The sequence below is a fragment of the Lethenteron reissneri genome, chromosome 8 (assembly GCF_015708825.2).
Source record: "Lethenteron reissneri isolate LAM-NWPU_2019-01 chromosome 8, ASM1570882v1, whole genome shotgun sequence".
Taxonomy (NCBI): Eukaryota; Metazoa; Chordata; class Hyperoartia; order Petromyzontiformes; family Petromyzontidae; genus Lethenteron; species Lethenteron reissneri.
Genome location: NC_083786.1, coordinates 8,181,417 through 8,209,041, shown reverse-complemented (window position 1 = coordinate 8,209,041; position 27,625 = coordinate 8,181,417). Strand labels below are relative to the sequence as shown.

At 44.0% G+C, this 27,625-nt stretch overlaps 1 protein-coding gene across 1 annotated transcript; it reads left to right on the top strand.

Annotated features, from left to right (window-relative positions):
- Positions 1-350: 350 nt before the first annotated feature.
- GPR137B (G protein-coupled receptor 137B) lies at positions 351-26,874 on the top strand. Its single transcript, XM_061581628.1, has 7 exons — positions 351-1,630; positions 5,366-5,415; positions 6,583-6,811; positions 17,105-17,245; positions 19,733-19,861; positions 21,116-21,246; positions 22,060-26,874. The coding sequence occupies exons 1-7, from the start codon at positions 1,181-1,183 to the stop codon at positions 22,199-22,201; spliced, it is 1,272 nt and encodes a 423-aa protein (XP_061437612.1). The 5' UTR covers positions 351-1,180; the 3' UTR covers positions 22,202-26,874.
- Positions 26,875-27,625: the final 751 nt, after the last annotated feature.

The following is a 27,625-nucleotide window of genomic DNA, read 5'->3' as shown; positions in this document are numbered from 1 at the left end:
GTACTGCCGTTTCAATACGGGGCAACAAAAATGTGTTGTCTATTTGTTTGTGTTTCTCCCTTGTGATGGGACTTTGTAGGATGAACGTTGATATTTATAAGGGTGACCAACAAGGTCTCAATTGGTCTGCAATAAGGTAGGGCACTGATAAGGGGTTGACAGGTCTGTGAGAGCTAAACGAACTCTGCTCGACAGGGCTTTTAAGCGCAGTGGCGCTAACCGCCGCACCACCGCTCCCCCCCTCAACCTGAACCCCACCCACGCGAGTGACTCAACCGAGAACCCAAGAAACTTTAAAGGGCCAGTCTCGCGCATGCGCACGGGGTTACCGGAAGTGCGGCGTTGGACGACCGGAAGTTAGTCGGGCTGCGCGCTCGCGGCGTTACGCGCGCTTTTGCGTTTAATTTTTAATTTTTCGTTTCTCTTCTCCCTTTCTCACAAAGTTTCTGTTTTCCATTTCCTTCCCCAAGCCTTCGCACTCATGGGCCTGTTAGGAAACCGTCGCGATCGGATACATTCGCAGTAATTGTATTTTTCTTTTTTTCACGAACACATTTTTTTTTTACCTCAGATTTCAAATGTTGTGACGGACGGGCGGAGGGGCATTTAAAAGATGTAGTCCGCGCAAGAAGTTCAACAACAACAGTCGTCGTAAACGTAACGCGTTCACGCATTTACTTGACATTACTAGGTCATAAAGTACTGGGATATTAATTTAAATTGCTAAAATAAACACAGTTCTGACGTAAAATTTAAATACGCTGCATGGCAAGTGTTGAAACGTTGTTTCGTTTAAGTAATTACGCGAACGCATTTTGGCGTAGTTAAATACGTTTTATGCTCGATGTCATGTAATCGTTAACATACAACACGTAGCCGCCAACAGGAACTGCAGTTCCAGTGGTATTGTACTAACAAACCATAGCAACCAGCAGAAGAGGAATAATATATCACGATTACCGTAATACAGTAGGAATATATCAACAATCTCGCATCACCAACAGCACAATAGAACCTAGTGTTACTACAACGTAATACCTCAACATTGGCTCGTTTGCTATAACCAACCAACCAACTCTTATCAACTTTAGTACGGGTACAGAACTAGCAGTAATCAACTCCAAGGACTTCACCCAATTCCGTGTACGCGTGTTGCCCCGCGGCAATTTGGTCTTAAACCATGTCTCTGTGGCTGTCGATGGCCATGTTAGCAGCACCATCACCACCACCATCATCATCTCTCACATCACCACCACCACAACCCCCTTCAACGTGGGCAGGCGGTGGCGACGTCCCGGGCCCTCCAGCTCCTGTAGGGCCCGCAGTGCCTCCGTCGGTAGCCACGGCTCTCACGGGCCTCTTCACGGGCCTCTACGGGCTACTTTTCCTCTGTGTCTACCTGCAGCTGTGGCTGGTGCTCAGGTACAGGTACAAACGCTTTAGTTTCCAGACCGTCTTCCTGGCCCTGTGCCTCCTCTGGGCCGGCCTCAGGACCACGCTCTTCGTGTTCTACTTCGAGAACTGCCAGGCGGCAAATCGTCTCGGGGCATTCGCCTTCTGGCTCCTCTACTGCTGCCCCGTGTGTCTGCAGTTCTTCACGCTATGCCTCCTCAACTTGTACTTCTCACAGGTACTGTGGTGGTGGTGTTGTTGTTATGCTGTACGTGTGTGTGTTCAGGGCCTTCACCTTATGACTAGTCGGCCCACTAATGAGTACTCTGGTGCGGTAAAAAAAACATCAGCATTGGGGGAGACAAAGGCGGTCGGGCGTGGTGCTGGTCACCCACCCCGTCGTGTGCTGTGCCGGTCTTCATAGGTGCTACTCGCTAACAGCACTTGTCCCTACAGTCTGTTAAAGCTATACGGGGGATATTCATATTCTTAGGTTTTTTCGGTAAAGTCACGTAGGTAAAAACATCAAAATTAATGAAATTAAAATAAAATAAAACAAAAAATCTCCGAAACGTCGTGATTTTTTTGTTTTATTTTATTTTAATTTCATTAATTTTGATGTTTTTACCTACGTGACTTTACCGAAAAAACCTAAGAATATGAATCCTTGCAGTCACGAAAGCTTCAAATCTAGAACTATACGGGGGATCTTTGTGTGTTGTCTGGCATGGGGAGCGGTAGTGTCGTGGTCAGCGCGCTGCGCTACTCGAGTTCATTTCCAGCTCACGACCAACAGCACCGGTGACGATTATCTGAACCAGTCCCGGGACTCTCCCCTAGGTCGACTCGGTCACCAATGAGTACCTAGTGCGGTGTGTAAAACATCAGCACTGGGAAGACAAAGGCGGCCTGGCGTCGTTGCTGGTCACCCGAACCCCTCGTGTGCCATGCCGGCATTTCATAAATGCTCCTTAGCAGAGCACTTTCCCCAACAGTCTGTTTAGGTCTTTGTGGACTGACTGGCCTACCAGAGGTCTTCAAATCGAGGTAGTTTGGTGTAGTGTGTAAATACTTTTGTTCGGTGAGATAATGGTGTAGTATTTGTGTATACCACATGCGTACTTGTGCGTGTGTTGATTCAAGGTGCACGTAGGTTGGAACGAGCGACGTGGAGACGTTTTTGTTGGTATTTTATTTGGTGTTGGGTCTCCCCCAGGTCTTGCACGAGTATAGTACCCGATGTTTGTACACTTCAGCACTAAGGAGACAGCTGTGTGGGTGGGCTAGTCACACCGCCCCGTTGCGGGCCTTGATCGGTGTTTGCGAACAGCATCTTGCCCATCAGTTGTGTGTGGCTTCAAATTAAAACCAAATCTTCGTGATGAATTGTGGATGTTCTTGTTGAGGCTTACGCCCAGGTGAGGTGATGGGTGCTACGATCCTGGCCACCTGATTCCTGGATATGAGCAACATCTTCCTCAAAATCATGATCACCATCGCTGGGATAATCTTAAATAGAATGTGTATCATCATTGGTATTTATATCATGTGCATTATCTTCACTTTTACCATTACAATAATCTGCATTATGGTCATGTTCACAATTTCGGTCCTCGGTTGAGCTGTCATCTTCACCATGGTCACCATTATATTTATCAATGTCATCATATTAATACTGTCATCCATGTAATAAATAATCAGCTTAACATCTTCACTGGCGCTATTTTAATAATTTAAATTTTAATCGTTTTGCTGCCATTTTTTTGCATCGCTGTGTTAAGCTTCATCATTGCCGTCTGTAAAATTGTCATTAAAGCTTATCCATTTTAGTTTAATCAGTCTCATCATCTTTACCACAATGAGGTTAATCAACATCATCTTTACTTGAAGAGACTTTTAATCGCATCTCTATGCAGGGCTGTTATTTATTTCATTTTTATTTCATGAATAACTCGCTTAAGAGGCTTTGTGAGTCAGCGGGCTCTTAGGGTGTTTAAAGTAAACAATTATGTTTTATTACTCCCACGATTTATCTCCTACCAATGGGATAATGCCAATAAATTCTATCTAAGTTGCTGTTTATTCTCATCACACCGCTGCACAAAACAGCCATTGTTATTTATGGCCTCTCACCTGGCTTGAGGTATTTATTCGTGTGTATTGTCTCCTGCAGGCCTATACTTAATTTGGAGCTTTCGTGACTGCAGGAATTTCTCTTTGGTTCAGAGACATATAGACAGACATATAAGTAGAGACAGATATCACAGAGATACATAGAGAGAGAGTGCCTATGTTTGTCTCTCTATGTTTGTCTCTCTCTATGTATCTCTGTGATATCTGTCTCTACTTATATGTCTGTCTATATGTCTCTGGTTCTGTGTTTTATCTCTCTCTCAAATTTAGCATTCTCAGGAAGAACGTAATCAACCAGGTAGGGTGTTGACTGTTATGTTATCCGACTCTCTGTTGTATTACATTACATTTCTAAGTATACTAGATTTGTGTTCCTATTTAATTTGTACCTGATCATGATTGCTTTTTTTGCAATCGAAACGTCGTATGCTAGTATTTAATTTATTTTTTTCTCTTTATACGTCACTTTACCGAAAGAACCAAAGAGTAATTCCTGCAAGCCTATCACTTGCTTTTAGGTGAACGACATCGATTACGGCACAAATGACTGCCTGTGTTCGGACCGATTAATGTGGTGATGGATTTGTGATTGCTGTGCTTCAGCCAGTGCCCTGAGAGACCCAGCATATTGTTTACACGGCATCCACTGGGTTTAGTCGGGTGCATTATCGGCCTTGAATATTACTTGGTGTATTTTCCAAATAGGTCGAGGCCAGCTGGCCAGCTTGCCTCAAGGCTCTGCTTGTGTGTGTGTGTATCTTTCCCAAGTTTGCCAACTTCGCTTGTTTGGTTACACTTTGCTGAACAAACCGATGTTATTTCGGAGCTTTGCAGGTCGGCAGCTGTCAACAACATTGCCGCAGTGTAAACGCACAATGCAATTAACACCGGCAAACAATCACACTCATCTGTCCCCCACACTGCTCTCTTGACCATAGTCCTTCAGCACAGCAACATTGGGGAGAATATTTTAAGCTAATCTCACACAAAATAATCATTAACCATCGTGGAGAATGTAAGTTAAGAAACTTATAATCGGACAATATGCCTCTATCACACATATGTCTATCATATCAAAAATACAATATTTTTTTTCACATTCCGTGAGCCACACGGTCTACGAGAATGTATAGTTTCGGTGACATTTGGTTAAATACCAGCAAACTCTGAACTGGTTTTGACATTTAGTGTCGTCAGCAGAGTCGCTTGACTGCTGAGATTTGTTGCCAATAAACATCTGGCAGTTCACCACCATTGGTTCAAGCAAGTGTGACTGCCGATGCAACACTAAATGTCGAAACCAGTTCAATAATGTTGAACCAATCCTGCTCGTTTGGAAGCACGTGCTTTTTATGTGTGTGTATGCCTTGTGTTGATTCGTTGTTGTGATGGAAGAGCACATTCTTGTCTTTATTGTTCTTGCCTTTATTAGAACAAAGTTAAAAGAAAAGCCATTAGCTTTGTCTCACCTGTCACTGGCACCATTCAACCTTAAGTGAAAGAAGGGATGCGTTACCCATCTGGTTATTGTGTCACTTGAAATCAAGACCTAGATTAACAAATGCTAAATCAAGACCTTAATGATGTGTTGATGTGCAGCTATTAGTCTTGAAGATGTGTAGTTTTCAACAACAAAAACGCGTAAGGCTTGCACTAATTGCAGCAGTAATTTTCCTGAGCAGTTACGTGGAAAATGAACATGCGCAAATTGTTTGCCAACGGAGCAATACAAGAGTTTCATACAATAGTGCTAATGAAGATGCATGTATGTGTCCCTATTTAATGATCATAACATTGTCGAGTTTTGTTGCAAATGTTATGTCTTTGTTTCTAATTGCAGATGGTAATAAGAGCAAAATCGAAGCACGCTGAAGAGCAACATAAAAACAAGTAAGAATGAGTACCTGGGAAACTTTCCAATTGTTTGATACATACACAAACGTGTGGGTGTTATTAAAACTAGTGACAAAATCACACGGCCGAATTCCTGGCAATCTGCATTGCTGAATTAAAAACCTCATGGTGCAACGAGTGTGTTCCACGAAGCCGTTTTAATGAGGCAAATCAGAGCAGGCTAATTTCTGCAAGTCACTGTGATGCATTTTTTTATTGCGTGTGAGTTAGGCACTCATTGCCATCCACCATGCAGCCCAGTTGTTTTCTCAGCTGTGCTGAGGGCAGCAGTCCTGCTGATGTTGTCCATTCAACTTCCTGGCTGTAAATCCATTGTTGTGTGTGAGCTCTTGAGCATGCAAAAAAATCTGCATTGTTTTGGTTTTACACTTGTATATTTATATTCGGTTTTTCTTTTGTGTGCCGAACGGGCGTGGGGTGAAGGTTGGTGTATTATGTAAAGTTGTGGGGTGAGGTTTGGTGTGTTATGTAAAGTTCTGAAACTCCGAAACATCCTGCTGGGATGTGATGTTGTCAGGAGGTACAGCAAATGGGTTTGGGAACCATCTACATCGCAAAAGATTTTGGTGTTATCACCTAGTACACTTAGTGCCTATTCTGCAGCTACTTGAGTTTCCTCCCACACAAAGCTAACCATGCTTTTAAAACATTAGCCAAATATCCCAATGCAAAACCCTCCTGATAATGAGACTCATCATAATGAGCATTGGGATTTTCCTGGGTAAGTAAATAAATGGAGCTATGCACCATGTGATCAAACATTCATTGTATGGACTGGAAATGAGCACTTTATTTCAAATATGAGCCAAGGACTTCCAATCCTTGTTCATGTTTATGTATATGATATGGCTGGGTTTCTTTAATAAACAGACAGAAAGTCTGCTGGAAATGCAGTGGAACCCTTAGCTAACGTTATTAAAGTGGACCAGAAAAATGGAATGCTCGATCTGGGGAAGATTAGATTTGGAAATTCGGGAACAATATTTGTGATCGTAAAGATATTTTTCCCTTGAGCTACGAATTCAGGTCATGTGCAGGTGTAAGACAGATTGTGAGAGTGAATGAAAACTGCTTTACGAAACTATTAAATCATTATTATTTGTCCTCCTTTGGTGTGTGTGCGTCTGTCTCTTTCTCGAATAGCCGGGTGCTCAGAGGGGTGCTGCTGCTAGCCTCGCTGCTCTTCCTGGCGGTGAACGTGTCGTGCGCCGTCCTCGTGGCGGGCGGCCCCTCCTACATGGTGCTCAAGCGGCTGGTGCTGCTGCGCGTGCTGGTCAACGATGTGCTGTTTGTGGCGTGCGCCGTGGGGCTCGCCATTTGCATCTGGCAGATGGCCAAGCTGCCCGCCACGGGGATCTACCTGGAGTCTAAGGTGCGGGTCGGGCTCAAGCCAGGTCGGAGCTTAGAGCCAATTAAAACTATAAATTATTTGGATTTTACCAGGTAAGGCCCACTGAGCTATATAGCCCTTTATCAGAGGCGACCTGGCCACAAATGAAAGCTCAACAAAAGTGGCTTATCACGTGGATATTTATAGCAGCCAAATACTCTAAACGCATGTCACTTCGAAAAGTTGAGGGGAAAACTGGAGGCCCCGGAAAAAAATCCACGTGACTCCAAATATACAATTCTTTGGGGGGTCAGAGAGCAAGCATTTGGGGTTAAGAGCTGGTGGGCGTGTGTTAAAAAACATATTTAATGTGTATGTTGTTGCAGCCAATGTTATGATGGGGAATTTTCCTTTTGGTCAGGACACATAATGATGCTGTCATCAGACCCTTTCACCACGTGACGTTGCCAAACAATATTGTCAAGTGTGCAAGCGTTTAACTTATTGTTTCAGCTCACTGGTATTTAGCGATTAGATTTGATGTTTCGATTGAAACTGGGCCAAGCGTTTTCGGGACAGAATCCAGGTAGTCTGATTTCCCAGATGCTTGAAATCCAAGAAGTCTGACTGCATGTGACATTTCACATTTTTTTTGGTCGATCATTACATGGCCTAACCCAAGTATCAGTTATGAATTGTGTATAAAATATCGTTTGCAGGCTATTTCGGAGGTGGTAGGCCCCACTCCTAGGGTAGGAGCTAGTGTCAGGTGGCTAGAGCAGGAGGGAAATAAGCGATAGTGAGGAATGGTCACATCATCGACCTTGGCTGTTTTGGCCACTTGTGCTTGCTTTGATTCAATTAACCTGCTTGGGTGGCTGTATTGCAGAGGAGGGTCGGGTTAGCCCGTCATCGTTACAGGATTAAAATAATGAACTCCACTTTGTGGAACTCTTTTTTTGGTTATGCTGTGGGTGGAGAGGTCCCTTCCACAGGAATGTGGAGTTTCCACCAATTTCTCAGAGATGTGAACTGCCAAATGCTTGTTTTTAAGCATGGAGACGCTTTTTGTAGCTTTTTTTGCTATTTTTTGCTATTGGGGTAAAGGTTTTAGGTCAAGGATGTTATATTGTTTGCAACAAGGGCTTTGTGTGGTTTTCGCAAAAGGGTTTATTGCGAGGGGTGGTGCATGTGACTGACGTTTCACCTAAATAGTTAATGTTTATTTTATTTCAAGCTTTACTCTTATGACATGAAGGGATTTTTAATTTAAAATACATAAATATGAACTCAATGTAAAGTAACATTATGAATGTAACACGTTATGTACTACACAGCTACAAGCTGTTTCAAACGTGCTTAAGTTGGAGTTAAAAATTAACACCCAAGCCTATAGAGGCTGGCAAAATATGTAACTAAAAATACTAAAGCATAACATGCGGGGTTAACCCAGGGATTATAAATTGGTGAACTTTACTTGGCATGTTCGGTCTGCAGGCCACACTTGCCTCGACATGTCTGGGCAGATCTCATTAAACAATCGGCATCGTTGAGAAATGGACACAAAACTCCCAACAGACCTCGTTAGACTTTTGCATATAACAAATTTAATTAGGCACTTACCGCTAGCTGCATTCATTATTTGTCAAACTAAAAAAATGTGTTGTTCAGTATATACACCTTAATGACTTTCATCAGTGAGGCTTGCACACTGTTGTGTTTCATGAAACTTATGGATTTGTTGTTTCAGAGCAACACAGTCAAAAGTGATATCATAATTAATTCCTCCATAAAAATGGATTCTTATGCTCATAGTAAATGCTTTAAATTTGCCCTTGTAAGAATCAAGTTATTTGCGATTGATGCAAATGTTATGCGACATGTTTGAAATATACTAATGGTCAGTATAAATATAGCAAATTGTTCAAAGGATTCTCTACAAAGGCATTCCTTCTAAGGGGTCTACAAAGGAATACGATTGAGGCATACAAATGAGATACTACAAAAAAACGATATAATTAACAAGACAGTGTTGACTGGGCGTACATGTGGTGTTACAAATGATATGGCCTTACAAAGTGACGGTTTGAGACTGAGGAATTGGACATATATACTAACAGCACAAACATAGTTCAAAACAAAACAGTTCTTGGATCGTGCCCCAGAATTGTGACATGCAACGAAGTCGATCGTTAAGTGTCTTAAAACTTGACAGAGATTCGGAAACGCAAAAGAGAACTTCCATGGCCGCACTAACGTCATGCTTATATGGCAGCACAAACAACATGCCTACACGATGCTTTTTACCCGGGGGTGGGGTGGTGGCTATTGAGATACCCGACTGTCTGCTTTGGCACCTGTGGTTATTGTAGGGTTAATGGTGTGCAGTTTAGGAGGCTTAGTCGAGCAATGTTGACAAAGTGAGGCTGTCTAGCCGACACGCCCACATTTAATATTTTTTAACTGCTTATTCAACCCCCCCCACACACGCAAATGCCGACCTGTGCAGTGGGAAAATGAATGGCCACACTGTTAAGTTTACAATATTTTGTCAATCTGCTGCTGAATGATGAGAGGGCCTCCCCCACACCCTGTGCGAGTCATGGAGGTTGTTTGTATGTACATATGTTGAACTTCTTTCACGCCGTACATAGCCAACCGTGCTAATCGGAGGTGCGGCCATACTTGACCACGCTGATCAGTGCGGGTTGGTGGAAGCGGTGGAGTGTGGACGTACGCACTTGGCAACAATGGATTTTGCTGCGCAGACTTCTGCTGCCAACCACATCGTTCCCCTACAAACGCTACGAAAATCAGATTGTTGTATGATGGTCACCCAACCAAGGCTGCTTAGTTTTCGAGATTGTACGTGTTCCAGCTGATATGGTCGTAGGCATTTTAACACTGTTTAAGTTTAGCTTATTTATAGCAGCCGTGAGTGTCTTTGTTATTCAGGCTCTTATGTCCCAAGGTGAAAAATAAATGAGTGGTAGAAACGTTTTACATTACCTTGTGAGCATGTGGCAATTCACAAGAATACCCCTAACGTCACAACCTTAAGCCCACAGTGCAACGCTTATTCACTGTTGATCACACTCCATGTTGGTGCTTTTCAAACCACTTGTGTAGCATCTGCTACCTTTATAACCTAGGCCAATTTAAGTGGATTAAAAATCCACGAAAACTATGTTTAAAAAAAAAATTATCTGCCATACATGGTAAAAGTTTCATGGTATTTATTGTATGCAGTTCATAAAATGCTAAATATTTGAATACGTTGTTGTTGACTTTTTCCTTCATTATTTTTGTTAACACCTCATTTGTGCAGCGAATATGGTCAGAAATGCATTTTCGTTCTTGTTCCCACCACAGTAATTGTTGAAAATTGTCCAATCACGCAGGTGCGCCACCAATTTTTATCACTTATGTGCCTCCTCCCTCGTGTGCATAATGGTTGTGAAAGGAGAGGACAACGTGCCACTCGCTTTTAACTCCCCCCCCCCACCCCCACATCAGCTGACCAGCCGGTCCTAAAATCTCACTCAGTCACGGGTGAAATGAGTCGCAGTGACACACACAGAGCCCGTCGTCGGCTGAGATCCCTTTTCGTCGTCGCATCGATGTCGTTGACACGGGACGGGCTCGCTCGTGCCATCCCCATCGATTTGTAACTTTGGTATTCGGGTGTCTGTTGCCCTTTCTCGTCACCTGCGCTCAGGGTTGAGCTTCTTGTGTTGCCAGTTAAGAGATTAAGTATTGATCATCGGTTGGAGCAGGTAATGTTTTTACATCTCGCGTCAAGCCCTGCGTGCATCATAATAACTGGAATCAAACTCGTAGTGCATTGCTGCTGAGAGTCACGGGTATTTCATAAAAAAAACTCTGTTGGCTATCTTCACGTGCAAATAAATAAAGACCGTTTAGCCTATCGGTCTATTAGCTTTACAGACCAATATTTGCATTAATTTATTTAGACAGTGTACATAGCTCTAATTATGTATGCTTTTATAATTACTTGAATGTCAGTCAGGACTCTTCCTGTTGTTTTATATCCATCACTCTGAAATACTATTGTATCCTCACCGCATCATTATCAGCTTAATTAAGATTGTAAACATATGTTGCTCAACTCGATTAAGAGAACTAACATGAGCCAGAGCAGTGTTTGCAGCCAATCTCTCGTGTCAGACAGAATCAACGAGATGACATTGCAGTAATTTATATTCTTGGTTCTTTCGGTAAAGTCACGTAGAAGGTAAATATTAAAATAATAAAAATATAAAACTAGTAAAAAAATCTCACGACGTTTCGACTGCAACACAAGCAATCATCAGGTGTGACATTCTACAGCAAGAACATTTGAAAATGTAAAATTGTATTTTTTTATATTTTTGTTATTTTATTGGTTTCCGTCTACGTGACTTTACCAAAAGAACCAATAATATGAATCCCTGCAGTCACGAAAGCTTTAAATCAAAATTGCAGTAATTTGTCATATTTGGAAACCGCTGTAGTGCTTTGTACTAAACGGCCATGACTATCTTAATGATGTTCAGAAAAAATATAATTTTTTAGTTAGTCCTCATCAGTAGTACATACCATTTTCTTGTGTATGTACATTCACGTAATATTTTCACTTCCCCATATATAAAACACTGTACGCCAATACGCAAGTGTCTCGGCTGGCAGGGCAAGACATTATTAAACAGTCATAACTTGGGAAATTCCCACCGAGAGAAGTTTGTTTTTCTTTATTATTATTGCAACATATATTTAAGCCTTACCCACATCCCCCCAACTGCCAAGCCTGTAATAGGAGGTGCTGCAAAGAATGCTTGGTGCACCCTAGGCTCAGGATAACCCCGTGATGTTGTGTCACGAAAGGAGCTGTTTTCTTAGTTGCCAAGATGTCTGGAGCTATTTTTAACTTGTCTGACCACCGCAAAGCACCAGCGCGTTATGCCTCTCTCTGCACAAGCATTGCGATTCACTGCTGCTTACCAATCACGCGTTTTCTCCCACATACAGCGCGCGTTTTAAAAAATCAGAATTGTACATCGAAAACTTCCTCTTTCAAAATCTCGTGGCTCCCTGTGCGCGTATGTGTAGTGTGTGTGGGGAGCGGTGGCACAGCGGTGGCACAGCGGTTCGCGTGCTGCGCTATGAACCCAACAGAGAACCAAGTTCGATTGCCGCTCACGGCCAACACCAGTGAGGCTGTTTAGTAAATATCACCACTGGGGAGACAAAGGCGGCCGGGCGTGGTGTTGGCCACCCATCCCTCATGTGTCGTGCCGGCCTTCATAGGTGCTCGCTAACAGCACTTGCCCCAACAGTCTGTTCAGGCTATACGGGGTATCTTTGTCTATGTAGTTCAACATAACACATAATGCGGTCAACGTTGACATTTTTGCTTGGATTTTGCAACTTGGCGTTGGCGGGCTCTATATAGTAGTTGTAATAAAAAATTATGTCTTAACAGATAGGTTTTCGTAGCCAATATTACGATTCGTGATAGTTTTTTTTATATAAGACATCACCCCGTGATCAATTATAAATAATGTAATTTATTGATAACGAAGCCTCATAGTCTGAAGACTTTTTTCAAGGTCGGCCTTAAATTTGAGATTTAACCAAATCCTTTCTCAGGAGGGTTTTGCATGTGGGAGGAAACTGGAGGGCCCCCGTATAAAACCTATCGCACGTGCAAGAGGATAACATTAGCCATATCCCAATTGGTAGACTTATTACTCGTTTGTTGTATGATATTTCACAAAAATCCGTTGTGCTCCAGAACCCTTGCCCGTGTACGACAAGCATTCGTATCCACTCCCAGCTCGTTGAAAACACCGCACGTGTGGAAAATAAATCATCGCCGCTTTCCTGTCGCCCCAATTATAAAACGTCAGTCACTCCATGAATGAGGTGTTATGTGCGATATCGATTGTTAGTCAGATCAACATAGCCAGGTATCAAACTCAGATTTTACAGGCTTGTAGCGCAGTACTTTAACTGCTGCACCATTGCTCCACGAATCACCATCAAAGCGGGATCCAACAGCACTTCCATCACGGCTTTTAATGACTGGCACGTTACAAATATTGGTTTGATTGATACGCAGACCTGAATTTAACATGAAAAATTAAGCAATAACAAACTATAAATAATATTTTTCGATTTAAAGCTTTCGTGACTGCAGGGATTCATCTTCTTGGTTCTTTTGGTAAAGTCACGTAGAAGGGAAATAATAAAATAATAAAAATAAAACAATAAAATACAATTCTCACGACGTTTCGGCCACAACGCAAGCAGCCGTCCTCAGGTGAAGAACAGGGCTGTCAGAAAGACAGCGTCTGAATTCTTTCTGACAGACCTGTTCTTCACCTGAGGACGGCTGCTTGCGTTGTGGCCGAAACATCGCGAGAAATTGTATTTTATTATAATTTATTTTTATTATTTTATTATTTCCCTTCTACGTGACTATAAATAGTATTTAGCATCAATATAGGACACTTACATTTTCGGTCATGCTGGTTTTACTAACAGTTTAAAAGATGGCACGGAGAGAAAACTCGCGTGCCCCCTTTTGAGTGCCCTCCAGGTCTGCCTATTCGTTCATATTTAGTACAAGTGCACGCACCGATATGATCTAAACCACACAGTTTACTGGAGCAAGCAAAACAAACGCAGTATAACTTCCTCTTGGTCCTCGTACCCGGCTGCTCAAGGTCAGCGTTTTTGTTTTGCTGCCTCGGGTTAACTTAAGTGTGTACACCTCCTCCATTAGTGGGATGTGAGGCAGGAAGGTCCGAGTGGATGGGATGGATGTAGGGGATGCGATTTGGAAATGATTGAGCTGGAAAAACAGCGTGCGGTTGTGCGAACCAATGTGTGCCATCTATAGCCAGATGCAGGCAAACACAGTATCAAGATCACCGGTTTGAAAATTGGTGGTAAAATGTTTTCTTCTAATAAAAAAGATACGGATTAATTTTCTGCCCTTTGTCAGCCAATTACTGGATAAAACCGTGCCCATGCTGTGCCAGTCGTCGGGTTTAATGAAGCTGGGATACAGGACTGATTTGGAGATCACTCGCTACTGGAGATTCCAACTCAAAGTATATCTCAGTTGTCAAGGCCCTATTGAGCTAAACAACACTTTTACGAGGCCGACCACAGCCCAAGACATTCGGCAGTGGCGGCAGTTACAGGATATTGTAGGGTGGGAATGTGTAAAATAACAAGCGCAAAAACAATAATATTTACATGAATATGACTCGGGTTGCCGGATTTATATCGCAGTGAGCTGACGATTGTGCCACCGTTCTACCCGTTGTCACAATTATTTTTTGTATATCACCGGAGGTGTAATAATGCATCGATTAATTAATATTGATTCTTGAGCTTGCGGGAAACATATCGAATTGCATGTGTAAAAATCGATGTGTTTATTTTAATCCGCATGTGTTTTTTGTAATGGGTTCACGTGACCCCTTGTAGCCACGAGTGACGACTATATTTACCACATGTAAAAAAAAAATTCTTTAATCGAATTGTGACAATTGTAGAATCACTGGGGGCAAGGTGGGAGTACAGGGGAATCGTTACACGTCTGCATATCACAATTTCAATGGAACATACAAGAAAAAACTGTCCCCTGTCCTAATTTTCCCGGAAACATCTTTGAAATTCACTCTGCATCTCCCGAATCTATTGACTGGAAATCAAAACGTAAAACCGCACAAAAGCATGTTGCTATTCCTCCATACGACACAATCGTGCACTGCGTTACATTCAGGATTTTAAAGGCTGGTGACTTAAGACGTGCATACCATGCGCAAGTATGGGAACTTACTAAAGGGTGACAATTTGCTCTCTGTCAAGGGAGACTTGGCGTGCAAATAATGGACAACAACATCCCATTGTCCACTCCTGAAATAACATGGCAATGGAATTATTTAGTAAGGTGGCATTACAGTGTGTTTGCGCAAAACAATTGGCTGCAGGTTTTGTGCAAATAAATTGCAATTTTTTTCATTTTGCCGTTGGAAAACACTTTTTGACTAACAATTGGCTGATTGGGTAATTTCCTTTCTATCTCGATGTTTTGCAGCCTGTTATTTTATTTCCAGACGTTATGGTCGTGGAAATATTATATGTGTACCAATTATGTCAGAGCTATCCAGTAATGGCTTTGTGATTTTTCAATGTAGTGCTTTTACTAAAATATTACGTATAAAGCAATGAAAGTAATAATGCTTTTCCACTTTTATCATTATTAATGGAGCGGTATTATTGACTTTATTTTCTAAAATCCGTAACAACATTTAACGGTTCTTTTTATTTGATACATATAATAATTGTACATTTTAGTTCTGTCTTCAGACGTGTGGCCCCAATGCAAGCTTAGCGGTTTGAGAATAAGGCATCGAGAAGCCATCGTGTGCCGCGCGTTATAAAAGACCTGTTGTTTTATCTGTAGAGGTACCAAATGCTGGCTCTTTTTGGAAGCGACTGGCCTTTCCCTATTGGCCCCGTGGGGTAAAGAAATGAAACAGGCGTTGCATAGACGATGACGTTCTCATGATGAAATTCTCAAACACGAGTGCATTTCGAGAAGGAAGAAAATATGATCTTCATTGAAGGGGGTGCTGGGGTGTGGCGCCTTGCAGATTATTTCCTACCAAAGGAGCGTGCTCAATAACCTTCGTACAATGCCCCCCCCTGTTCAAATTAAAGCGAACACTGCAGAAGAAGAAAATAATGAAATTGCCATACATCTTGAGGACACGAAAGGCGTCACGCCGGCGTGCTGCGCCGTGCTCTCGCCCCCCGTGTCCGCCCCTTCACTCCACCGTCTCTACTGGACACAAGCTGCTATCCGCGGAGTTTATTTCGCAGCCCTTCCTGCAGATGCCTCGATGGTAATAGGGCAGTGGCGCAAAAATGTGTTCCCGCACGTAATTGCCCTCATTATAAAACATCGCAACCTGGCGACCGTACCCCATTGCGGAGCGATTTGGAAAATGATGACGCTGTAATTACGGCCGATCAAAGGACACGTGTTCTGACCCCTCTTCTTCATCTATCATTCATGTTTAGATCTAAGTCTGCAAAGGAAGGCCACTGCAACCTGTTTATTACACAACTTCAACAGATTTACAACTTCAGTAAACATTATAATTGTCTGTTACTCCGTTTGGTTTATTGTTGTTTTTGTGGATATTGAGTATACCGTTTCAGAGATAGACCATAGCATATTACATACAACAACAATCGTTTGAGTGCTAAATTGCAGTGATGATTATTTTCTTGCCATTGTTCTTACAGTGCAATTGTTCAGTATGTGCAGTCTGTATTTTCACGTGCATGTTTCTACCAAGCGTGTTATACTGTATGTCCGTGTTTGTGTGTCAATGTGTGCACATGTGTCTGTGTGCACCCATGTTTCTCTCGGTCGTGAATGTGCCTGTGTGTGTACCCTGTGTTTATGCCCTGTGGTAGTCATTAGGTGTGTCTATCCATATGAACGTATTGGCAATACACCGCTGCAGCATAACACACCGGTCCTCCTCAAACAGTCTGACGATGTTGCTGTTGTCCTTGAGTAACTTGCAGTTTCCCCATCAGAAGTTGACATCGATTCAGCAGCTGCTTCCCCATTCGAATGTGTGACATGAGTCATAATCTTTTGATGCCACCGTCTACCAAGAAATGATTTTGTAAATGAGTCAAGGAACCATCCAACCAAATCGAGCTGCTCATAACATTCGTCTTCCGACTGCTTTGACATCACAAAAACTGATTTAAACGCACCCCCCGCAAAAATTTCTGGCCGGTGTTGTGAATCGTGGGAAGATAAATAATTATTTGGAGCATTTTTTTTTCATACCGCACACCGATGTACCGCCAATACATTTGTGTATGTCTGCATGTGTCCGTGCGTCCACTCTAACCACCGTACTGTGGAGCAGTATTGCAGTGGTTACTGCTGTATGGAATTGTATTAGAGTGGTTAGCCAAAACCTAGATACCTGGTTGCGATAGCTGGCCAGCGTTAACATCAGTAGTAGAAAAGTGTGATCGGAACCAGCGCAGGACCTCTCATCGTTCGACTCGACCTTCGATGAATACCTGGTTCCGTGTGTCTACATCAGCACTGGGGAGACTGGCCACACCACCCATTTGTGTGTACTATGCCAGCCATTATAATCTGTGCTCGCGAATAGCACTCGCAGCAACAGCCTGTTAAAGGCTACACCGGGAGTCTTTGTCCATGAGCTTGCCTAACTGGACGCCCACCTCCCGTGCATGTGCTCGTTTGCCTGCGAGCAGGGCACGTCCGTGTGCCAGGCGGTGACGGTGGGCACGCTGGTGATCCTGCTGTACGCCACACGCGCCTGCTACAACCTGGTGGTGCTCGCCAAGTCCGCTCCAGGATCCTTCAACTACGACTGGTACAACGTGTCCGACCAGGTACCGCAACACGGCTGTGGCCAATTGCAAGCCATAATCTCAACCCCTTTTGTGTGTTCCTATTATATAGTTAGGGCGTGCCTGTTATTAACACACCTATTGCCAAGCATCATGAGACCCGAAAGCAATTATACTTTTTGTGGCAGTGGTATTTTTTTAAATAGAAATACTGCTGGCATAGTGGTTAGGGCATCACACTATAAGAAGCTGTCAAAACAGTGTTGGATAGTTGACAAAGCTTTAAATCCTTGGCAAGTGATATCTGAAACCTGTCATGTTGCCCCCTCTTTTTTTATTAACTGCACTGACCAACATGGTTAAGTATGGTCAAAGAACCCCCCCCCCAACCCCCGTGACCAACACAGCAATGTAGTGGATTGACAAAGGGCTTTGAAAAAGTAAAGTGCATTTTTTCTAACGCACCAAGCATCAGCTTACAGGCAGAGGTGGCAGGCAGGGGTTCAGATCGAGGCCAAAGGGCAGCGGGGAGATATGTGACAGGCAAGAAAAGGCGGGAGTGGGTGGGTGGGTGGGTGGAGGGCCTGCAAGGGGCTGTCAGGCAGGGGCAGTGAGAGGGGCAGGTGGTGGTGGAGGGTAGCAGTTGGCCAGAAGGCAGGCGGAGGGAGAGTTCATTATTAGGCATAGGAAAAGTGGTGAGCAACTTGGGTTGAGTGTCTTTTTTAGCGATGGAAGATCACCATACTGGCAGTGTTATTTATGTTTTTTACTGTACTGGCAATAATTTGGACTGGTTTGAATGAAAGTTAGTTTTGAATTAATAGTTTAAATTCATTTAAAGTTTGTGGCTGTCTTTGTGTGTGAAACGTTGCTTGCGTTCATGTTCTCTAAAGGAGAGGTGTTGGATTCGTTGTTGGTAATTTATTTCCGCAACTTTCATTTGTTTTACTATTATGTAGCCAAATAAGGTGTTACTTCATAACAAATAGCATCATTCAACAAAATATAATAATGAAGGTGTCGATGTAGTTCATTAATGTTCTTGAAATTGTAGCTTGTTAACCCTTGCGCTATCAATATTTCATTTCAAAGTGCCACTTTTGTTGATGAGGGGGGCTGGATGCCATGCATTTAGACTCGAAAAACAAACAAGTCAAACAACAAAACAGCTTGAATTATTCAGATATATACCTCGCTGCAGTTTGAGCCTTCCTTTGTGAGAAGAAATAGTTTTGAAGTCGCAGCAACGCGGCTCAAACGTTGTCACTGCGCCCTCTAGTGACATGACTGCACTTGGACTTGCGCCTTTTAAAATAAATCTACAACACGACGTGCTGTGCACGTTGGGAGACTGGCACTGTAGCTGCAGAACGCCGCGGTGGAGATATGTTAACTCTCTCGCCTGGCAAGCAGGTGGGCGTGGGTTCGATCCCGCTCTGATGCCTATATATCTGGAGTTTGCATGTTTCTCTCTCCGTATTTGCGTGGATTTTTCTCAGGGTCCTCCAGTTTTTCCCTCCACATTTAGAAACTTGCATTCAGAGTATTTGGCTGCAATGAATTTCCACGTGATGAGCCACTTCTTTGAGCTATCATTTGTGATAGCCAGGTTGCTTCTTAAAAAGAGCTACATCGCTCAGTGGGTCCTACTAGATAAACTAAGAAGTTTGATTTTCATATCTTCTTCACTCGTTGTGCGGTCAGAACCGGTCTTATCGGGCCACTGTTTGTTATTGGTGCGCACCGACAAACGTCAAACAAGAGTCAATAATTCAGCGCATGGGTTAATCGTCGGTTTCCTGTTTAGGGGAGCAGACTTGTACCGCCGCACTGATGTTGATTGATGTTATTTTAGTAACAAATAAACAATAACATGCTGTTGGTAAAAAAAATCATTCAATTTACCAGTTTAAACAGCAATAAACAACGCACCCTTGTCTTTATTTGTGCAAAAGCGATATGGCTGGATGTGGTTGCGTCGGGCAGCAGCAGGAGCGCCTATTTTATTGAAATGTTAACAGTGGACCATGTGGCTGTTGTCACGTAGTCACGTATGTTCACGGCAGCACAGTGTTAGAGAAGACTGAGCAACGGGCACAATTCTTACAGAGTTGGATACAGAGCTATACTTACCATATCTTACTCTGTTACTGATAATTTGTAGATAAAACACCGACCAAAGTCTGATTAATGCTGACCATTATAGTCGTCGTTTACCTTTTAAATAGGCCTTGTCGTGTATTCACATCTGTGGTATGTGTGGTAAGTAGTGGTGGCAGGGGGTTGGGTGGAGGCGAGGGGGGAGGGTTGGGTAGAGAAGAATGAGCATTCCAATCCTGGGGTTCAAGTTGATTCAATTGTGCTGCCGTTTGTGTTTTTCTCTTTGGTTAACATCTGTAAAGATTTAAAGACAACGCCGTGGTACAATCCGGGTTCCCAGTGGTGCGGCTTGGCGTGGGCGTTTGCGTTCACTCACCCACAACCGCCCCCCTCTCTCTCTCTCTCTCGCTCACCCCATGTCACTGGCAGGCCGACCTGCAGGAGCTGCACACCAACAGCAAGTTTGTGCTGTTCGGGGTCGTGCTCTTCGTCTGGGAGCTGCTGCCCACCGGCCTTGTCGTCATTTTCTTCCGCGTCCGACAGCCTAACCAGAACCTGGTAACGTTCACTTGCCAACCTTAAACCCGATAGAGAGGGTTTCGTCGACGATCGGGCTCCTTTCACGCCCCCACCGCCACTCTGGGAATTGTCCCTGCGAGCGTCGCACATTGACGCCCGAGGGTTTTTTTGGGGTTAGATCACGTAAATATGAATGTGTCGTTAAACCCACCGCTACCCGACACAGACAATTAGTAAGGTTTGTTAAATAAATAAAACATGCCAATTAGTTACGAGTTCAATACACCAGTGTGTTGAAGAGTAAAACCACAACATTTACGATTCGAGTACGACATTTTTCTGGTAATTACAACCAGCCTCATCAAGCAACGACCAGAATTGTGGGGAAATCCTCCTCCTGTATCGGAGTTAAATAGGGGGGGTGAATGTGATGTCGTCACTTGTGAGCCAATCAGGTGCGACGAGAGGGCGACGAGCAGGGTCCGCTGTTCCCAAGTAAACTCTCATCCTAAGGGTCCCTCCTGGCATAGCCCCCCCCCCCCCCCCCCCCGGGGGATCCCTTCCTAACCCCGACACTTGAGGGTCGATCGGATGTACGGATGTAGGCACAAGGCCGATGTGCCTACCATCCACCAGGGTCAGTCAAGGGCAGTCGAGGAGCCACATGCCCAAAGTTCCCTATCCCGCCATTTCCATATCGTGCAGGAAGGAAACCCTAGCTGTGGTTTTAGATGTTCACAATGAACTGTGGGAATTCTGCAGGTGCCTCTTAGGACCTTTGAGTCTCAGCAGGCACTAACTCGAATACTGTGTGAGAGCGTTCAGGCTGCGCTAGTGAAAGCCTGGGTTTACATTGCAAGTTTCGGTATCCTTTGATCAAACCGGGTTGATGGTCTCAGCCGGTCATCAATGAATGACTTGCACAAAAAAAAACATTGCATTAAATCGGTTTTAATCCTTTTGACTAATAAATCCTCTATAATTAAATTAAATTTCGTTTTGGTATATCAATGTGATGGAACATTACTCTCCTATGCTGAATGGGTGAAGAAGTGTGGACCAGAGGTGACTTTTAAGGCTCTCTAGAGGTAGCTCTGTGATGTCCGCTTCGGGGGGTCTTGTCTCACACGGAGGTATACATTGCTGTGTGAGAGCGAAGCACATGGATTGCTTCGTCTGATAACATGATGCCGATAGCACGATAGGGATACAATTGGGTGGGATATGACAAATAAAGCAATATAATAGTAACAATAACAGAACTCCAGTAATTGACGTGTCTCTTCCCCGCAGTCTGCTGCCGGAGTGATCGGCGTGCGTGGCTTTGCCTCCCGTGTTCATTTTTTCGACAACCCGCGAAGGTACGACAGCGAGGATGACCTCACGCGACCCCTGGGAGCCCATCCCAACGGCCTCATTGGGAGGTGAGTGCTTCTGATAGGCAGTGGAAATTGTCAAACGTTGAGGCAGTGTTAATTTAGTCGGAATTTCTAGTCATTGTCGTCTTGGTCCAGTCTGACAAATGTGGAAATCTAGTCAAGTCTTAGCCAGTGGATTTCATTTCGTCATTACAATATATCATTCTGACTAAAGTATCACTGTTGAATTTCCATCCAGTAAATCCATTACTACAACTACTATGTGAATCACGAACCAATAAAATACTGCACGAATCGTAAATAGCTAATTACGAAACGATAATGGACCGCTTTGGGGTAATAAAATAGGGAGGGCAGATGCTCGAGAGGATATCCGTCGTGGAGATGGGCAATAAATTCGTCTGGTGTGTGTAGGTGCTCGATGGCAGGATGTGTGTGGTAGGGTAAACTTTGGGAGAGAATATGTTTAAATGGGTAAAATGCCAAGTATGCAGCTAATCTGGAGCATTGTTGGTCTGTATGCTTCGTGCATGCCCCTATGGGGGGAGCGGTCGTGTAGGGTTAAGCGCACTGCGACCCAACTTTGATTCCCGCTCGCAGCCAACAAGGGTGATAAATTATTACCCGATCTTGTGACTCCCCGAGATCAAGTCAGCCTTAAATGAGTACCTTCATGCAGCGCTTAACCATTAGCACTGGGGATACAAAGGCGACAAGGCATGGTGCTGACCACTCACCCCGTCGTGTGCCGTGCCAGCCTTCTTACCAGCCCACTCGCTCATCGCATTTGCCCCAAACAGTGTATTAACGGCCATATGGGGGGGGGGGATCTTTGTCTTTATCTGTGTGACCCCATAGCCTATCGAGCATGTGCGGTCTGTACGGCAGCCCCGGGCGCTATGGCTCCATCCGCAACAGCAATACGAGGTCGGCGTCGCCGCTGCTGGTGCACGGACGTCCAGGATTCTCGGTGTCTCCGTACACCACGCCGCAGTCCTAGAGAAAGAGGGAGAGCCACCACAATAACCACAACTACCACCACACAGCTATTACAACAACTGTGCCGAAGCTTGACGGTGGTGGGAGGTTCGCTGTGTTGCTGCTGCTGCTACTGCTTGACGTCGTGGTGTATGGGCAGCGCACACTCCGACTACCGCACGGCATTCCCAATCGCACAACGCACAATCGACACGTAACCATTCACCACCCCCCCTCCAGTCCAGTGATTCATTCATTCAACGTTGTCACCAGCCTGCTTCCCACCGATTTATTTCACTTGATTAGTTGCATTGTTGGATCAACAATTTTTTTTTCAGTATAATTTTGACCGTCTCGGTTGTATTATTTTTTTCAGTTCCGTGCTGTTTCGTTCACTACATGTATCATCAGCGTTATGTTGTGCATATGGTGTGCAGTAAATAGTAATAATTCTGCAAGAGCATGATGCTATGCGTGCAGCATGGGCATAAATTCGATAGGTCAGTGAAACCGCTACATACCTCTCACGCAAGCACCCACACGCTCGCACGCAAAACTTGTAACCTACTGTCGGACAACTGTGGTTATTTTGTATTTTTCCTTTTTTAATATTTCAATCTTTTTTTTGGTTACGTTTTCTTTGTTGTCAGAATTTCACCTTCAGTGACTCCGAATGGTTGTCATTGTAGTCGAGCAATTGACTTGCAAGAAAGAACCTTTGTGGTTTGGCCCATTCTGCAGGGTATCGCATGAAAAAACGCCTTGGTTACGCGAGAAAACACGCGACCATCGTCGCTGTTACGTTAAAGTGTCAATTCAACGTCGTCGTCGTCGTCATCGTTGCTGCCGATGGCAAAACGGAGCAGCTCCCGGATGGTGTTTTCGGATTGTGCCGCGTATTATCAGGCATGGTGTCCGGTGTTTCGCTCCTTGTCCTGGGAGCTATGCTCGGGAACTAATTTCCCCGAGAAGCTCCCAGTGTGTGGAGGAATTTATTTCCTAAAGAAGCTCCCAAGCACACAGAGAGAGCTAGAGTACAACTACAAAACGTTGCATAGTAGCTGCAGTGCAAGAGTGGTCTTAAATTTTTCTTACTGCTTTTCTTACACGTTGTCAACGGATTTGATGTCAGCTTTTGACGATGGTTAGTTGCTTTCTACCACCGCGTCTGCCGGCAAAGCCAAAATCGTCGTGAAATAATTTCTATTTTTATTCGCTCCCAACGGCGAAAAAACTAAAAAATCCTAGCTTGTAACATTAGCCCCCCCCCCTCTACCTTTGCACGCTTGACGTGGTCGCCGCCACCGTTCAGTCCGTCTGCCAGCGGAGTTGAACATGGAGGTGGCAAGCACGCACGCCTTGCCAAAATAAAACGCGTATGCCGCACCTTAGAGAGGGCTGCCAGTTTGCCACGATGCGTACGGTAGTGCACTTTGTGCCACGGTTGGTTAGGCCACCGCGGTGAAATAGGCGTTTGTGCCTTTGCGAAATTGCAGGGCTGGGCACGGTCACTTCTTTGGCAGTGTTGAGGAGGATCTATGCCGCCTTTCTCGAGCCCAGTGACAGACATGCTGAGGGTTAATGGTGGTATGGTTTACAGGTAGGAGATTTTATTTCGAGAAGTTCTCCTACCGCTGTGATTTCCACATTCATTCGTTTCATGGTCTTTTTTTTTTCAACGTAAAGTAAAAAAAAGCAGAACCCGATGGTCAAATCTGACGAATTGGAACGGGTGAAACTTTGAACTGAGGGTGAAGATATCCGTTGGCAGTTGTCAAGTGACGTTAAGCACCGATGCCGTTCAGGAAAATGTAACATTGCCCTCTGTGTAGGAGGTGTGGATGCGTTTTATTAAAGGAGCCTTGCGAGCGTGGTGTCAAAAGTTTAGCGAGGGGGTCGATCGACCGCGAATCCACCAACGCAACGGCCAACATTTACACCAAAACGCTTTTGAGTTTCAATGCAGTCGGAATTTTTTGTTTACTGTTCACTTCATTTTAGTTAATACTTTAATTTTCAACTTAGCAGTGTTACATGTAGTTGCGTCACTTTCTGTCGTTCTCAAGTTTTGCCTGCACCAATCGTTTCCCCCGCGCCGCCGTTATAATCCAGTTTAGCAGCCGAAATTTGACATCAAATCACACTTTGTTATGACCAGTTACCTTGTCGTTTGAAAATTCTTACTCTGAAAGCAAATTTCCTTTTTATCCAAAAGCCAACTCCCACTGTCGGATTTCTCTTCAAGTCTCAAGTTTCAGCCTTAAAAATAAACATTTGAATTTATAAGGCGCATTTCATCTGTAGATCGCGTATGGAAAGCAGGAAATTAAATGGAACCAGTACAAATGGCCACTACAAGAGGGTAAAGGCCAATTTAAAGAGGTGATTATCAACACAGATTTAAATAGCTAATGACTTATTCCCTGATTACCAAAGGCAAAAACGTTCTGTCGTCTGGGAGGTTCGCTGTCGCCCATTTTTATTCAGCGGAGCGATGGTTATTCTCTGAACTTGAGCGTTCCGCTTCGGTTGAGCAACACTGGGGGTGGTTTGAGTTGGCACGATTGATGGTGTGGTTGTCACGCGGGTGGCGTTAACCACCACGGGCTTATGCCAAAAAAAGAAGACGGTGTTTGTGGCTGGCAGATGATATGTGAGAGAGTGAGGGGGAGCTGTGGGAGTTGGGAGGGGTTGCGGTAATAATCTCCTGGCACCAATTTGCACAGTCACAACTTTTTTTCCCCAGACGTTCCACCGAATCGTCTTACGCTACTTCGTTTTGATTATAGCGTCGTGTTGGGGTTTTTTTCCCCCCTCTACTCCGTGTATTATCTTGCAACTTGAATGTGTACGATCGACAAACTCGGAACAACAGCGTTGGATTAGTGGAAACCTCACGTGGACGGTTTTTAAAAAAACGACGCCCGTTATTTTAATAGGCCGTCAACCGGCAGCGTCCGTGCAATTTGTTGCGTTTGAATTTAGTTTCCAATTTCTGTGAGGTTTTTAAACCGTGGTTAAAGCCCGACGCCTGTCACACCGCCTGCAATTTTGGTGCCCGCTTTAATCTCGCTGACAAAATGTATAATCGAAAGATCATAGGAAAGTTACATCATCAACTGTTTTACGGTCACATCATTGTGACTGTACCTGTGGAATCTTATAACTTTCTGCTGTAAATCCTCTTGGTATGCAACTCCCCCCCCACCTCACCCAAACCTCTTTCTCTGAATAAGGATAGATACGTGACAAAGCAACTGTAACTTACTTGAAAATTAACATGACCGATGTGTTAATTTTGTCACTTTTGTATTGCATAGTTTACACCAGCGATATCACGGAGGTGAAGTCCAGCGTGATCCACCGTGCGGTTTTTTTTTTCTTTACAAAGCGTGCATTTTGGTGGGAAACTATCTTTGAATGCCTGACCTGGACTTGCCACAATACCACTGGTCCACTAAATGCGTCGTGAAGGACGCTGTGCCCGGGTCTTGCTTTCGTTTTGTTGCTACGTGGAAACGTCTCGTATGTTTCTTTGCCTTTAAATTGCACAGCTGTCCACGTGTTTTCTCGCTCTCTTCACGTGACTGAAAAAAGTCGGTGATTTGCCAAAAGTAGATTATTCGCGAACCATGTAAAACATTCCACTGTGAAGATTTTTTTGGTTATTCATTAACGTTCATCTCTTTTTCTAACGGTTTAATATTTAACCTTGGCGTTTTGTTGTATATATTTTTTTGGTTCTTCAATCGTAAAAAAAACTAATTTGCACCTGAACTTTGATTCTCAAAGTGCTGTAACGCCAGCTCCATCCGAAGTGTGCTGTCATTATAAGGGAAATGGGCTGGCGTTACGAATGTACACGGGCTTGCCTGTTTCTTGGAAAATTACAAAGCTAATAACGTGTCAATCCGAATCGGAATCGCAATCACCGCGTTATATATGTTAACGTCAACATTGGGCTACGCTGCTGTGCCCACTGCAATCCTGTTTGCACTGTGTGATCTTACTGTTAAAGCCCACTTTACTCTCAGGGGAGTTTGCTCATGGCGTCACCAATTACCACCTCCCGCGGCTATGGGGGGGGACCCAGGTCATGGCGTTGCGTACGTCTCCTGGCCAGCGATCGCATCCGGCGAGAGACAAATCGGCACGTCCACGCTGATCAATCGCACACCCCTAAAATGATTTCCGGGTGGTGTGCCCGTCGCCCAAGCGTCAGATTTGGAAAATATTTTTTTCCCCCCACGCACGATCGTCGTTTGGCCATTTTAGCTTCAATGTCAATGTTCGTTTGTGGAGTTTCACCCCTTTGGTCCATTGGCCGCACGTGCCGAGATGTACGGCACAAAGCACGGAGTGGTCACGACGCGAGAGATTGGATCACACCGCTCTGGGTCGTCTCCAGAGTTCTGAACGCCACATGCAGTGGGGTGGCTGAGTGGGACATCACACGCTAGTGTGATGTGCCCGGGGTTGTGTTGGGATGATTTTAATTGCGAGCATCTCCATTTGCCCAAAGATAAATGTGTAGTAATTAAACTGCCGCAAGTTCCCCCTGAGAGTTCCCTATAACAAGTGTGTGATGTGTGTTGTATTTTTGTATTTTCTATTAGAATTAGTATAATTGGTTGTCTTTCTGAATTTTTTTCGAGTAAAATGTGCAATGGTTTTAATAAAGTCAATTTGTGTTGTTTTCAACAGCGAGTCGCAGTGTGGTTGTTAAACTTGTATGGTTTCATTTTAATAGTAAAGTTGATTTTTTTTTTAGGTCGCAAAAGATAACAAATGGTAATGCATAATTGCTCTGTTCGTGAAAGCCAAATTGTCCTTAATAATTTCAGGCCAAAACGGATGATGTTTTTGCAATGAGAAATAATACTCCACAAATAAATTTTGGTATTGTTTGGCCAAACGTACTTTTTTCAATATATATTGGCGTCGTTTGAAAGTAAAAACTGCTTGCATCAGATGCATTCATGAGATGCAAGCGGTTAGTGCAATGGCACCGAACGGAATTCAAGAACAAATTGCGTGAGTTGCACTTGCCCGAAAAAGTAAAATTGGCTCAACATCCCAGAATGTTCCTTTTTATTTTCTATAAAAACTGGAAACCAACGGCATAAATAAACTAACCTTTGCCCATCCAAGGACGGGTGTATTTCAGTAAATCTGAAACTTGCAAGTGAAAAGCAGACCGCGACGTGATATTCATTGCATCAATTCGTGTACAATTTTTAAGGCCGCGGTGACAGACTTATAACCGACTATAATCACCGAGAAATGTCTGTCCGTCCCGTGCGTGACGTCACTCCACGAGGCCCACCCCTCACATGAGGCCCACCCCTCACATGAGGCCCACCCCCCCCCCTCATTAATATTCATGATGGGTGGATTTTTACACTTGACGCATTACGCATTGTCGCTTCAAATATGACGTTTCTTT

Bases quoted from the DNA above. Each gene is read 5' to 3' on its own strand.
- GPR137B (XM_061581628.1), top strand. From the start codon at position 1,181: ATGTCTCTGTGGCTGTCGATGGCCATGTTAGCAGCACCATCACCACCA. The intron at 1,631-5,365 runs GTACTGTGGTGG...TTCTAATTGCAG, and splicing joins TCAACTTGTACTTCTCACAG to ATGGTAATAAGAGCAAAATC. The intron at 5,416-6,582 runs GTAAGAATGAGT...TTTCTCGAATAG, and splicing joins GAAGAGCAACATAAAAACAA to CCGGGTGCTCAGAGGGGTGC.